General features: G+C 42.1%; 1 protein-coding gene across 1 annotated transcript in view; it reads right to left on the bottom strand.

Annotated features, from left to right (window-relative positions):
- The window catches only part of Trpm8 (transient receptor potential cation channel, subfamily M, member 8), a 67808-nt gene that overhangs the window by 36410 nt on the left and 16099 nt on the right, over window positions 1–15299 (bottom strand). The window contains exons 8-13 of the mRNA XM_013023086.1: window positions 13716–13913; window positions 12158–12260; window positions 9811–9929; window positions 5694–5984; window positions 3731–3826; window positions 1933–2058 (exon numbers count right to left, since the gene is read on the bottom strand). Coding sequence (XP_012878540.1) covers window positions 1933–2058; window positions 3731–3826; window positions 5694–5984; window positions 9811–9929; window positions 12158–12260; window positions 13716–13913 — 933 coding nt within the window. The remainder of the gene's footprint in view (window positions 1–1932; window positions 2059–3730; window positions 3827–5693; window positions 5985–9810; window positions 9930–12157; window positions 12261–13715; window positions 13914–15299) is intronic.

Genomic DNA, 15299 nt, shown 5'->3' with positions numbered 1-15299 from the left:
CTTTAAATGTATAGGCTTCAGGGCTGGGAAGGTGGCTCAGTGGTAGAGCGCTTGCCTTGCATACATGAGGCCCTGGGTTAGATTCCCCAGCACCACATAAGCAAAAAGAAAAAAAGCCGGAAGTGGCGCTGTGGCTCAAGTGGTAGAGCTCTAGCCTTGAGCTGAAGAGCTGAGGGACAGCGCCCAGGCTCAGAGTTCAGGGCCCACGACAGGACCCAAAAAAAGAAAGAAAGAAAGAAAGAGAAAGAAAGAAATGTACTCGTTTTCTTGCCCATGTAATTGTAACTCCTCTGTATGGTATTCTCACAATAAAAATAAATAAATACATACATACATACATAGTAGTAGAAGACTTAGGAACCTATTGCACTAGGGAGTTCTTGTATTCCAAGACCTAATGAAAAGACATTGAAGTGCAGTTGCTTGAAGGAATCATTTTTTTTTAGTGCCAGCTCTGGGGCTTGAACTCAGGACCTCATGCTTTCACTTAGCTTTCTGGATCAAGGCTGGCCCTCTACCACTTGATCCACAGCTCTACTTCTGGCTTTTTGCTGGTTAATTGGAAATAAGAGTTTCAAGTACTTTTCTGCCCAAGCTGGCTTTGAACTACAGTCCTCAGTCTGTCTCCTAGGTATCTAGGATAACAGGCATGAGCCACCAGCACCTGGCTCTGAGAGGAAATTTTCAAAAGTCAAGATATTCAAAACCATTGCTTAACTGAAGTCATTCAGAAATAAACATTATAGCTAGTCACTGGTAATCATAGCTGCTAAGGAGACTGAGATCTGAGGATCAATGTTCAAAGCCAGCCCAAGCAGGAAAATCTGTGAGACTCATCTCCAATAAACCACCAGGAACCCAGAAGTGGTGCTGTGGCTCAAGTGGTAGAGTGTTCGCCTTGAGCTAAAGAGCTGAGGGACAGCACCCAGATCCAAAGTTCAAGCCCCATGACTGACAAAAAAGAAAGAAAGAAAGAAGAAGGAAGGAAAGAAAGATCATATCTTTGAAACTTTAAAAGATTTAAAGAAATAATTGCATGCTTCTATTTTACTGTGAAACTAAAAGTGTGGGTATTTTTTCTATCAGGTAACACAATAGTCAAACACATGACAATTACCATACTACCAACTTAAACCTGTCACGTTCAAAGGGAAAACCCCAAACAAGTTGAAAGCATGCCCTAATGACCTGGTTTTCTGCATAAAATGGCACTGATCAGCTTCAACCATGGATGGAACAGCAATACCAGCCACCCCATGTGTCCCTCCAGCGACTTCCCAGGAGAGTGAGGCTTCACCAACCCTCTCTCTTCTTCCATTCAGGTAGTGAGTGACCTGACCTGCAGCTCGGATGGAAGATCCGAGATCCCTAACTTCAGGGAGCTCCAGGGAAGCAATACCAACTAGTTCCAGTATTGCCAATGGGATACGAAAACATGGGAACCCAGCTGCTGCCCCTCCCATCAGCTATAAGCCAACTATGTCCCAGATGATGCATCAGAAGTTGTGGGGGGGAGGGGTTATGGTGGGGGGGGCTGGTAATAGCTGGCTTACTTGTGAGCTTACAAATCAAGTAAGATCTAAGCTGTCACAGGTCTTAATAACATCCTGAAACCCATCCCAAACTCCCCGAAGTGCTGAGTTCCTTAGACCTAAGCCTGAGTGTGGCCCTAACTGGCCCTACGTGGAGAAGACACAGCCCAGGATGCTCATATTCATTCTTGGGAAAGTCAGTCAGCACCAGAAGCAAAATGCCCGGGCACAGTATATATACACTTGGCTGAGAGATCCACAGTGTCTTCCACTGGGACAGAAGAAGAGCTCACACACACATTCACCTCAGCCACCTGGCCTACGATTGCCACCAGCAAGAACCTCCCACACAACAGACCCCCACACACCACGACACCCCAGTCCCGGGAGACTTACCTACTGCACGGGTCTCATACTCATTGGCCAGCTCCTCAGACTCCCCAGCAGCATTGATGTCATTCTTTACTTTGGCCAGGGTCTTCAGAAGCTTGCTGGCTCCTAGAGCTGCCAGAGTACAGCCTCGGGTCTTTTCATGGGGGTTGGGGTGGAGAATTTTAGGTTAATTCAAAATTTCTTTAAGTGGCCGTGTAGACATGAGCATCGGAAAGGATAAACTGGCAGGACAAGCAGGAAATGGTACCATCCCAACTACTGCTAATGATTCAAAGTAAAATTTGACATTAGCACAACAATAGCTTCAAACCCAATATATATGCTTGTGGTCTGGAGCATAGGATTAACACAGAAAAAGAAAATATATCTCCAGGCACCAGTGGCTTATGCCTATAATCCTAACTATTCAGGAGGCTGAGATCTGAGGATCACAGTTCAAAGTCAGTGCAGAAAACTCTCTGAGATTCTTATATCCAATTAACCAACAAAAAAGCCAGAAGTAGAGGAGGTGGTTCAAATCATAGAGCACCAAACCTCAAGTGAGAGCACAAGGCCCTAAGTTGGAGCCCCAGTACCAACACACACACATACACACATACACCTTAACAAACAGCATGAGAAACTGGCATCATGACTGTGACCATGGGAAGTATGGCTTCCCATATCTTCCCTGGGAGAAGCTGGATAAGAACATAGCAGGGATTTCTGTCTCAGTTCAACAATATCCGAAAGATCCCAAACAGCAAAAGTGATCCTAGCAGGTAGAATAGTGCTTGAAGAACAACAATACCAAACGTCAAACTCTATGACAAAGCCATAGCCATGAAAACAACTGGAACTGGCATAAAAACAGGCCTGAATACCAAAGGAAGAGAACAGAAGACCCAGAAATAGACCCCCAGACCTACTGCTATTTAACATTCTGTGAGGGAGCCACAAACATAGGCTGGAAGAAAGACAGACTCTTCAACAAATGCTGCTGCCCAAACTGGATATCCTCATGCAGAAAACTGATACTGGACTCTTACCTATCACTTTGTACCAACATCACTTCAGAATGGATTAAAGACCTCAATGTAAGACCTGAAACCATGAAACCATTACAGTAAAGAGTAGGAGAAATATTAAAAACCTCTTCTCACAAGCAGAAACTTTCTGCAAAAAGATCCAGAAGCACAGCAAATCAAAGAAAGACTTTATAAATGGAACTGCATCAAACTAAAAAGTTTCTGCATGGTAAAGGACATAGGCAACAAGCTAAAAAGACAGCCTACAGAATGGGAGATTTTTGCCAACTACACATTAGACAATGGCCTAATATCCAAAATATAAAGAGGAGAGAACTTAAAAAAAAAGTAAGCCCTCTAAGAGCCAAAGCAAAAATTTTACAGGTAGTTTCCTTATTTGTATTGTAATAAAGGTAGATACTATTTTTACAATTTTTTGTTTTGTAGCACTGGAGGTTGGAACTAGGGCCTTGTGCAGGCTTAGCAAGCTCTTAGAAATGAATTTTTAAATGAAATTTGAATGCCTCATGCACTTGGGAAGCAATCACACCCTCACACACACCTGAGAGTTGGAGCCTGGTACCAAGGACTCCCAGGGATGGCTCCTTCCTCAGGACAGCTCCTTGCAGACACATCTGCATGACATGCAAACAGAGGCACAGCCATACCCATCCCCACCAGATGAACCATTTCATTGCTGATGCCTTAGATTAGGCATGAAAGTTTTGAGAGATTCAAACCTGTTCCAAAAAACAAGCATGCATTGCTTAGAAATCCAGCCATCATCTGGACATATACCTGTTCCCAGATGACTTTGGAGAGCTCCTTTTTGTTCTGAAGAATGGCCCAGATAAAGAGAGCTTGCAGGGGGTGTCGAGTAGTGAAAGACACATCCTGGAAGAGGTCAGAGGATGGGATCACCATGTGTAAACGGAAAGCGAGTTAGGTTCCTTATTCTAACAATGAAATAGAGTCAAGAAGGCCAAGGAGAATGCCCCATATGTGGAGGGCTTTGTAGCTTTGTATATGAATCCAAAACCACCAGGATGTGATTTTCATCTCTGCAACCCACCAGATGGTAAAATTGAGCACACAATCTTTCATCTATCACAAAAGACAAAGTGTAACTAGACAGGAAAGCATAAAGGGTGGGAAAAATGTGCTGAGAGCAATTTTTAAATGGAATGGCTCTGACAGGCCAAAGAAAAAGCAATTCTATCTCATCATATAAATCTGTTCTCAAAAAAAATCATTCAAATTAAATATCTAGGTTTCCTGTGGTGTAAGCTTGATGATCAGAATGTGCTTATTTTCTTAGGACTATCATTCAAACATTTGAATTGGATATATCAATTTGAGTCCCAGCTCTTATTCATGATTCTGTATCTGTCAATGAAATACTTTCAAATAGAAAATGATGAAATGTATATATTCTTTCTCTACTTTTTTGTAGGCTTTTCAGTACATTTTACCTTACATAGTATCAACTAGAAACTAAACACTGCCTGCAAATATGTAAATCACTTAGATTTTTGATATGCACAAGCACAAACATACACACACTAAAAGCTTGAAATTACAAAAAACAATGACCTAATTTGGGTTTCACAGAAGCAACATTAAAATAAAAATTTGAGGTAAGTAGTTTATTCAGAAATTGATCCCAGAAAAAAACCAATAAAATAGTGAAGAAATGAGATCAGAAAAGAAAAAAATCAATAAAAGGTATGCTATCAAATAAGTTGCCACAGTGGGTAACAGGAAATCAAGTTCACTAGGCAACTCTGGGAGCTAGTGGAGAATACATATTCAGTTATCTCCACTACCTCAAGAAAGACTGAGGTGCTTGTACACCAGCCCCTGATCAGAAAGAGCATTAGTAAATAATTGCTGATGCCAGCTGTTGTAAAGTAGACCTGCCTTTATGTAAAATGGAAGGCCCAAAGCAATGGGAGTGTGGAGGGGTACATCCACAGTATCTCCTCGGATGGATACCAGGATTCCACCTTCCCTTTCATGCAGAGAAGGGCATTTGGGAGCTCTTCAGTCCTTTACATGGACAGAAAGGAGCTATTACGGAAGTGGCACTGTGACTCAAGCGGTAGAGTGCTCACCTTGAGCTGAAGAGCACAGGAATTGTGCCCAAGCCCAGAGTTCAAGCCCCATAACCAACAAAAAAAAAAAGTAAGAAAGAAAGAAAGGAGCTATTACTTTAAAAAGAAGATCATAGCCAGGTACTGGTTGCCCCTACTCAGGAGACTGAGATCTGAGGATCACAGTTCAAAGATAGTCCTGGAAAGTAAGTCCATGAGACTCTGATCTCCAATTAATCACTAAAAACCTAGAAGTGGAGCTGTGAATCAAAGCACAGGCCTTGAGCTAAAAAGCTCAGAACAGTGCCAGGCCCTGAGTTCAAACCCCAGAACCAGTGCGTTTGTGCACACACACACACACAATACAGATCATGTTCAGTAGGCCAAAATGACCTTTGATTGTTCCTGCTCCTTGTCAAATGCCTTCAGAAATATGCCACACCACACTTTGCAACCAAGAAAAACTGCACCTGGCTTGAAAAACAGCACAGAGCAGAGAGCAAGACATTGGAAAACTCACCATCAACTTCACTTTTAAGGAAAGACGGTAGAGAAAACATCATGGCAGCACTTTGGCTACTTTGTGGTAATGAGGTAGGAAGACAGAGACATTTTTGTCAGGAAAACTTAAAACTAGCCCCATGGACAGCGCCGTCACCATTACTCACATGAAGCTCCACGTCCACTTCATCCCTGCTATTTCTGTCTTCCTTCCAGAAGCTTCTCCGGAAGTTTGCAACTAGCTTCCAGACGAACGTGAGGAGAGCGTCGTTGTAGGAATTCTTGGCAATCTGCAGGTTCTGGTACACCAGGCTGCTGAAGTGGCTGGAGAAGAGCTCGGTGAGAACCTCGTTAGTGAGGAACTTCTGCAGGTTCAAGCCATTCTCCAGAAAGAGGCGGACAAACTTGGGCCTGTCCTTTATGAGGGCTGTGAACATGACTTCTTGCAGGTCAGCAGACTAAGGAGGGGGAAAAAAAGAGTAAAGAGAATCACACTGTAAATCCAATGCAGAAAACAACAAGGTGATTTACTTTTCAAACAGAGTAACAATATCTTTTATTTTTTCTCCAGTTCTGTTTTGAGATTAAGATTTCTCTTTTCCATTTCCGTACAATATCTGGTTACCGTTCAGACATATGGATGGGGAAGCGGTATGGTGGGAGTCCCGGAAATCAGCCACATGCAGCCTTGGGACTGACCTGGGCTCTCTTCTGCAGAGATAAACGCACCCACGAAAAGATGATGCTCTAAGAAGGTCGCCCCATGAGAGGTCACTTCAGTCTCTGGCACAGTAGAAGCCAGAAGAACAGGGGGACCCCTGCCTTTCCCTGGAGTCTACGGTAGACTCTGACTGAGGTAGCTGCCAGTCCTGCAGATCTGCCCTATGACGAAGACCCTAAGCACAGTTGGCAAAATGGAATCCAGCCAGCTACACACAAACCATAGGCCATGAAGCAAATACTGGTCAGGTTACGTACCTGGAACACTTGAGTCATACCTGGTTATTGGTTATTGAACTCAGGTCCTTGAGCTTACTAGGCAGAGAGTTTACCCCATCAGCCATTACCCTCATTGGTTACCTTTATTTCCACTTTCTGAGCTCCTGCTAAAACTTATCCTTTGAAGTGTCCTACAAATCTAAAGACAAGCAGTGTTTCTTCAGCCACAGACAAGTGGCTGCAGGTTACATCAACCCTCAGCCATGTTCTAGGCATCCTCCATGGACTCCGGGCACTGGCTCCAGTGCCAGCTATTCAAAATTCTGAATCAGGCATGGTGCTTCATGCCTGCAATCCCAGCATTCAAGGGGAAGCCTGAGTCAGGAAAGATCTCAAATTCAAGGTCACCCTGAGCTACATAGAAAGACCTTATCTAGCTCCTTTCCTCTCTAAAACTGAAAGAGTCACTAATATCCATATTTGCATCACGGAATTGTAGCTCAGAAAACCGAAGTTCTGACACGCATTGGCTGGAGTCAGGCAGCAGCGGCTTCCCAGGAGCCCTGGCTCTCAAGGCCCCCCAGCTCTCCAGCATTGCCTCTCCTCTGTGAGCTGGTGCTTTCTCAGTAACCATCCCATGCCAACAGCAGCATCACCAGGTTTGTCTCCATCTAATAATGGCCTTCTGGCACTCACATATGGCCTAGGGAAAAAATTGTCAACAGTCCTTTAAGTGCCTACATTATGGATCCTTCTAGGCTCGTCAGGAAAGAGGCTCCCTGGGGAAGGCTGCAGGGACACTTACTCCATCCTCAAGGAAGTGTTTACCACGCACAGCACTCCACATTCCATTTCAGCTCATCTGCCTCCCTTTAGGTCATCCGGACTTGTTACAGCACAGATTCCTGGGAGACAACCAATCAATTTCTGGTTCAGGAAGCCCAGGATGGAGCCCAGAAGTTTACACTTCTAACCAGTTCCCAGGCTATGCTATCATCAATCCATGGCCCACACAGTGGGGTGCACTGCACTTGAGAAAGGGAGAAGTTTCTGCAGTTTGACACAGCTTTGTCTCCATCTTCGAGATCTTCAAGCTAGAACAAGATTAGGTCTCTGAGCCTCAGTTTGCCCCTGTCTGAAACAGAGGGCTGTGGCTCTGAAATGATCCACAGGCCATGCTCTTTCCAATCCACAGGCTCAGTGCAGCCTTCCCAAGAGCTGTCAGTAACTCTCCTTCCTAAAACATCCATGGAGTTCCGGCATACGAAGCTCCAAAATGGAATCTTTCCTGCTTTGGATTGACACCAGCAAATCAACTAGCACAAGAAATTTGTTCCGTGTGTTGTCAAAGCCATGCACGCACACACACACACACACACACACACACACACACACACACTTGGAGATTGAACTCAGGGCCTGAGCACTAACCTTAGTTTCTTCACTCAAGGCTGGCACTCTACCACCTGAGCTACAGCTCTACTTCCAACTTGGTAGTTATTAATTCGAGGTAAGAGTATTAAAGACTTTCTGGCCTCAACTGGTCAAACCAAGATCCTCTCGGATCTCAGCCTCCAAATTAGCTAGGATTACAGACATAAGGTACCAGCATCTGGCATAGACTTTTTAGTGATCTGTAAACAGTTGGATAATGTTTAGTGTCACTGTTCTAAACTGTAAGCGTTTTCTGACTTCATCCTGGTAACACACCTGGAGACAGTAGGGCCACCTCCACTTTCGTATAAGCAGTGGTGTGCTGGTGCTTAACCACCAGCTCCCTGATAACATACAGGCCCTGATCTGTGATGTGTTGCACAGACTCCCCCACGGCCAGCTTTCAGCTACTAACTTGACATCATTGGATGCAGAACTGGGAATGGTAGATAGCCTACCACTAAACAGTATTTCCACTAGACAGAGATCCCTCCAGACCACAGGCGATAGCAAATACAGGAAACCTAATTAGAAGATGGTCATTTTGACTACTTCTTACCTTTGGTTTTCATAACACATATTTAACTCTGGGTTTGTGCAATTCAATTTTTAATGACTACTTTTCCACACCTGACACATGATATGTCTAAAAATGTAATAGCCAGCTCTTGTAAGATCTGGTGTCCACAAGCCACTGTTAGAGGTAGCTGAGATCAGGTAGAGGACCTTGCTGGAGGGAAGGCAGGTGAGTGTCTCCACAGCCCTTTCTCCTTTGTGCCCTTCACCTGGACAATCTTCAGCTGAGTTCATAAAGCGAAGTGTTTAATTCCAATGGGTGCTTAAGTTCATGTTTATCTCTACCATCTGACCTTCTGTTAATGGAACATTTCACACTCAGATATTCATTGGGGAATCCATGAATTAATCCGCATACAGTCCAACTTCTCCTCTACTCATTAAAGCTTTTCCATGTGTAATAGGATTCATTATAACACAAAGACTCAATACAGGATCATGTTTGCTAAAGGAATAAATAACTTAAAGATTCATGAGCCTTTATTTGCACACCATCATTAAAATGGATTGTATGCTCATGGAAATCCATTCTCAGCCTTGGTTGTACAATGGTACAACTGAATGTGTTTTCTGAACCTGGCTGCCAAGGGTGAAAGTGATGCAGTATCTCCTCCTTCAAATCTTATGTACATTCAAAAATTAAACATATTCTCATTGACCACGAACGACTTCAGTTAATTCTGAGGCATAGGAAAGACAAAACTCACCTCGTCAATCTAGCTTTGATGGTTTGTTATTGAGCACAGCTTCTGAAGCTGATTGAAATTTAGTTGTATACAAGAGAAAACTAATAGAAAATGTGGCTCTAAAAACACTAACCAATTGTACAGTGACCCCGGAAGGTTTTGGAGAAGAATACTGTTTTTAGTGGGTATGCCACGTTCATAGTAAAGGTGGTGTGCAACTCAGGGATATTCAACTACCTAGTTTGAAGAAACACATGGAGTACCTTCAAACACATTGCACTATTTTTCCCATATACAGCTCACTGATGACAAATCTTCCAATATCCCTGCATCCCATCTACTCCCAAGAGAAGAGAGGCAACTCTGTGTCAGATATAACATCACCTCTCCTCTCGCGTGGCTTAAGGGTGGAAATCCTGGATGCCTTTGGTGATGCACTGTGACCTTACAGGCATTCCTTTACTTCTATTATCCCTTGACAATACACCTAAAGTGCAGGTTACTTATCTCAGCCTGCAGTCAAGAAAAGTGAGGCTGGGCAACATTGACAAACCAGAAAAGAATTGTCCTACGAGATTCCAAATGGATGACCTTGGAATGGCCCAGGAGTCACTGAAGCTAGGGTAACCCCTGAGGGCTGCTCCTTTACCTCCCATCGGCGGTCATTGGTGAAGATCTCGTCGCTGGCGAGCTCCAGCTGGTTCCACTCCAAAAGAAGCTTCAGCTGTCCATTCCAGTTATCCTTGTCTTGTTCATTGGTGCTGAAGGCTGTCGGCAAGCAGGGGGAGCATCCACAGAACAAAGGGGCCCAAAGAAGAGAAAAGAGTCAGACCATTCTCTGTGGCCAGTTATCACAGTGATTGAAGAGGGCTCTGTCAGAAGTGGACACTCAGAACCATGAGAGTACTTCACTGTCATTCATTCTCAACCACATTCTGCAGGCCATGATACATAATGAAGATCGGCCAGGTTATAGTAATATCTTCCTAAACAACATAAAGTGTAGTATATTGGCATTTTCTCATAGATCCAGATTCTATGGGCATTATACCGCAAAAATAATATCTGATTTACACTATATTTAAAGCTATAAAAAGTAATTTGTCATGTCACATTAATGTGCTTCTTGTCTATTTCAGGGCTAGTATTTTCCATACCTAGACTATCTTGTATTATATACTATCTTATATTATATAAGTATATATTATATTATATATAATATATACCACATTATTATATATAATTATTATACATTATATATTATATATTATCATATATTTTGTATATAGTATATCATATATAATTATAACTATATATTATATCAAAATTATGTTATTATATTATATATTCTATATAATTATATATTGATTATATAATTTATATTATGTTATATTAATATATAATAGTATATATTATATACACCAGAACCCTGTCTGAATAAACACTAGAGTACTAGAGTTGTTTTATAGGTGGAGGGGGTTTGTCAGTAGTAGGGTTTGAACTCAGGGCCATACACTTGTTAGGCAAGTACTTTACTTAAGCCATGCTCTCTGCTCTCCCTTTGAATAAATACTGTTACAACCAAATTTCTGGCAAGTGAAACCAGAATGTGTGTAATAAGCAATCAACTTGCACTTGCTATGTGCGTGGGCACAGTCCCTGAGCTTCTCTTTATTCAGAGCCAGCACTCTACCACTGAGCCATAGCTCTGCTTCCAGCTTGTTTCTATTTTTTTATTTGTTGGAGGTTATTAGAGATAAGAGTCTCATAGACTTGCCTGTCCAGGCTGGCTTAGAACCTGATCCTCAGATCTCAACCTCCTGAACAGCTACAGGTGTGAGCCAGCAGTGCCTGGCTTGTTTTGCATTTTTCAAATCAGATAGTACAACTCCAAAAGGCTTGGCTCTGCCAAAGACCTGTTTATATTTACTTCACCTGACGTCCACTTTGGTGGACAGCAAAGACCACAAAGAATGGTCTAGTCTGAGAATAGTTCATAAGTTCAGGAGATTTGTTAACTCCAGAAATCAATGCAAAGTTGTTGGTTTGATTTTGGTGTGTGTGATCTCTCTGTGTGTGCCTGTGTGTTACTTATATGTAAAGCTTTAAGACTAAATAACATTTAGTCTTTTGAATAACATTTTTAATAACATTTTCAATGTAAGAAGAGACCTAGGAAAATATTCTAAAACACTTCTAGAAGCAGCTTTGGTACAGCATTTTGATAAGTATGTATAATGATATAAACATTGTTATTATGTACATGTATCTGAGGAAATTTGTCTCCCCAGAGTGTAGATATGTTGTCTTTCACTCTTTTATACCCTAAATTAAATGCAAGATGATACAAGTTACACGTTCCCTATCTAAAATGATTAGGACCAGAAGTACTTTAGATTTTAATTTTTAATTCACAAAGAATAAGATATCCTAGGGCCCATGATTAAGCATGAAATGTACACACATACATCTACTATACACAGTCGGAAGTTAGTTCAATACAATATTTTAAATTAAAAAAACCAGTTTCATGGTATGGAATTTCCCACTTGTGGTATCTTATCAGCACACAAAAAGTTTAGAGAATTTTGTATTTCAGATTTTCAGAGTATGAAAGTTCAACCTGCTTAATAAGCAATCAGGCCTGAATTTAAGCCTGGATGGCACAAAATTTCAATTTCACATAATGTGTGTATGTGTGTTTGAGTGCGTGCCAGTACTGGGGCTTGAACTCAGGGCCTTATGCTTATTCTCAACTTTTTCACTCAAGGCTAGCACTCTACCACTTGAGACACACCTCTACTTCTGGCTTTTATCTGTGCAGGTTAGCTTTGAACTGTGATTTTCAAATCTCAGCTTCCCAAGTAGCTAGGATTATAGGCATACGCCACTGGCACCTACCAATAAAGCAATTTTTACAAAGAACTGTAAGTCACCAAACCCACAGACAGAAAGAAGCACAAGGTGGAAGTTCTTAGGACATTCTCCCCACTCACCTTTATACAGAGCGTAGGAGATAGCATTACTCACAATCTCATCCCCAGCTTCTTCCATTTTAATAACTGTTAATAGGTGAGAATTTTCGAGAATTTCTTTGAGCTGGTAACATTAAAGAATAAAGCTGTCAGCTGACAGGTTTTAAGCACCAAGAACATAAACTTATCTCTGTTGGTGAGAGATTGTTAATTCCATCTTTTTAAATTCCAGATCTCCTTCCTGCAACAATAATGCCTATACCCATAGCTTCTAATTTTTAATTATAATAATGCATCCTTGATATAATGGAAATCAAAAATTGAGGGTACAAGAATACACATATCAAAAATCCCATATCAAAATGCTGAGCACCTGTAAGGGTAAGTGTACAACTAAAAGTATATATGAGTGTGCCTGTGTGTGTGCATGCAAGTATATGAGCATGTGAGTGTGTGTGCATGTGTCTGTGTAATAGAGCCTGGTAGATCTCTGGTTCTCAATTATCAAATGAGTAAATAAATGAAGAGCAGGTACCGGAATAAAACAATATCTAAGCATTGTCATAAAGTCTGGCACGATAGAAATGAAAAGCTCAAATGCAAACAATAACCAAGAGTTTTTGGTGACTGAACAGATGTGACTTTCTTTCTTCATTAATTAGTGTATCTTAATTGTATGAAAAGGGATTTTTGTGGTACTTCCACACATGCATATAAAGTATCTTAACTCCCTATAATAGGAATTGGGATTTTTGTGTGGTATCTAACTTTAAAACTTAATAATGAGAGAAGTATTGACTGGGTCTATGCAACTGATATTTGATTCTTATCCAGAAAATAGCACAAGTCTAGGGTGAATTTTTAAAAACTGAAGTAGGCAGTTTTAATAAAGAAAGTAAACATCCAGGAAAAGTTTCTAATGAGAGAGTCTCTAGTTCCAAAGTGTAAGGTACCACAGGGTCTCAGTGGGCCTGGAAGGTACAAGGATGCAAATGAAGATAGCCATTATATTTGACAATTAGCATCTTACTGGCCGGTGGTTAATGTGTTGGCTTCCCTTGACATGAGAGAGGTGAAAGCACATTGTTCTCGTGTTAAAATACTCCCACAAACATGGCAATAAGAAGCATGATTGTTCCTGTGAAGCTGCCTATCTTACATCTTCAACCAAGAAACACGAGATCATCAAATCCACACTGCAGACCAGGCAATGTCACAAGCAACGTAATGTATAATGGTGTTTCTGCCAGTAACTATAGATTCCGTTAAGAGTTTGCATCTTTAAACTGTCATTCCTGGGGATTTCTTTCTTCCCCATCAATGATAAGTGCAAATCACAGAAGTGTGTTTGTTGGCATCGTGGCCTCAAGGAAGATGATAGACTTTGCAACCAGGCCTGAATTTAAGCCTGTATGGCACAAAATTTGTTTCTCACAAGATGCCTGGGCTAGGCCAGAATCCAGACTCAGAGTCACGAGGACTAGTCCAACACCTGCAGCTCCTACTGGGTTCACCTCCATTCCCATGAACTCAGCTTCCTGATCCTCAGCCCCCCACAACGTCTTCCCCCTAAACTCACCCACTTGATCCAGTTCTCAATTTCCTCCTCTGGAAGCCGGGACACTGTGCGTGGTAAAAAGCGTACCAGCTTCTCCTTGACCATGGACGAGGTCAAGGCATCTTCCACATCCACCAGGCTGGCGATCACGTCAGCGATCTGCCCCGAGCCTTCCACCACCACACATGGGATTTTACTCTTGATGGAGGTGTTGATGGCCTGGGAGAGGAGACAGAGATGGACGGATGGGAGGGCTCCTGGTGATCGACAGGACCCAGAGGGAATAAGGTTTTGAGTAAAATACACAGACATTCTCCTTGCACTTCTGCTCTTAGCGCATCCGTTTCAAACCAGAAACAACTCAATTGTCTGCAACCGCCTAATGAATAAGCAAAGCAAGCCAGGCTTATTGGCATACCGGCAAAGAAGCAGATTCCCATGACAACTTACATTGTCCATAGAGTAACTATCCCCCTGCACACACATCTATAATTCCAGATACTGACACTCTAATGACAGCTTTGAAGGTACACTTCAACATGATCACTGACAGCTTATCGGAAGGAAGTTACCCATACTTTTTGTATTGAAAAAAATACTTATTTTAATTATTCCCTGTAAAGTCTTTTATTGTAAATCATTCATTTTTTTAAAGTCTCTGGATGATTTTCATTTACCCATGGTCTCCCAGTGAGTGTGGAGTAAATATGGGTTGCATGAATGAATAAATTAATGAACGAGTGAATGGAAAGATCATTGTCCCACAGAAAGAAGGAGCATATGGATGCTTGACTATAACTCCAGTAGCTTTGCCAGCAAGTGCTGTTCAGTTCAGGATGTACCCTGGCCAATGCTGGGGAGAGAGCCAAGGGCACACAGATCTTTAATCTCAGTTTTGGAGAATAAATAGGATAGGAAAGGGACATGAAAATTAATGTAAAAGAGGAGTTAGGCCTTACTTTTGTGTTGGTTAGGTTTCTTTTTAAAAAAAATGTTCTGTTGTTGGTTTATGCCAGTACTAGGGCTTAAAATGGGATTCTGGACTCTGTCTCTTAGCTTTCTTGCTCAAGGCTGCGTTCTACCACTTGAGCTACATCTCCACTTCCAGCTTTTAGCTGATCAAGTGGAAGTCTTTCTGAGCTGGCTTCAAACTGTGATTCTCACATCTCAGTCTCTCCAGTAACGAGGATGACAGGTGTGAGCCACTGGCAACCTGGCTGATATCACTTTCACGTAAGGTCCTATTCCTAAACATTCCTAGAAAACGAGCTCTTGAAAATGGTGTCTCCAAACAGAGAACAAAATGTAGTCACACTCATGTTCTTTGTTTAAAAGTCTGACACATGCCTGGCTGTAGACAGGTGAGTTCAGCAACATCAGAGTCCACATAGAGGTAGGGGATCCAGTTCTTGCCCAGAATCATCCAAGGGCTATTCTGTGCTCTGAGTCCCTTAGGACTTGGGCTTCCTTCATGTGGAGTCCCATGTCTGCAGGAGACGCTGGGGGGGCTGCAGTGGTCTGGGAACATCTAACTTAGGATGGATCATGTGCTACATCTACACTCAGATGAGGTGGACACCATTTCCCACTACACATGCCAGGGTG

Source organism: Dipodomys ordii, unplaced genomic scaffold, assembly GCF_000151885.1.
Source record: "Dipodomys ordii isolate 6190 unplaced genomic scaffold, Dord_2.0 Scaffold1, whole genome shotgun sequence".
NCBI classification, from domain to species: Eukaryota; Metazoa; Chordata; class Mammalia; order Rodentia; family Heteromyidae; genus Dipodomys; species Dipodomys ordii.
Note: the sequence above shows the minus strand (reverse complement) of the source record. Positions and strands in the feature narration are given on the sequence as shown.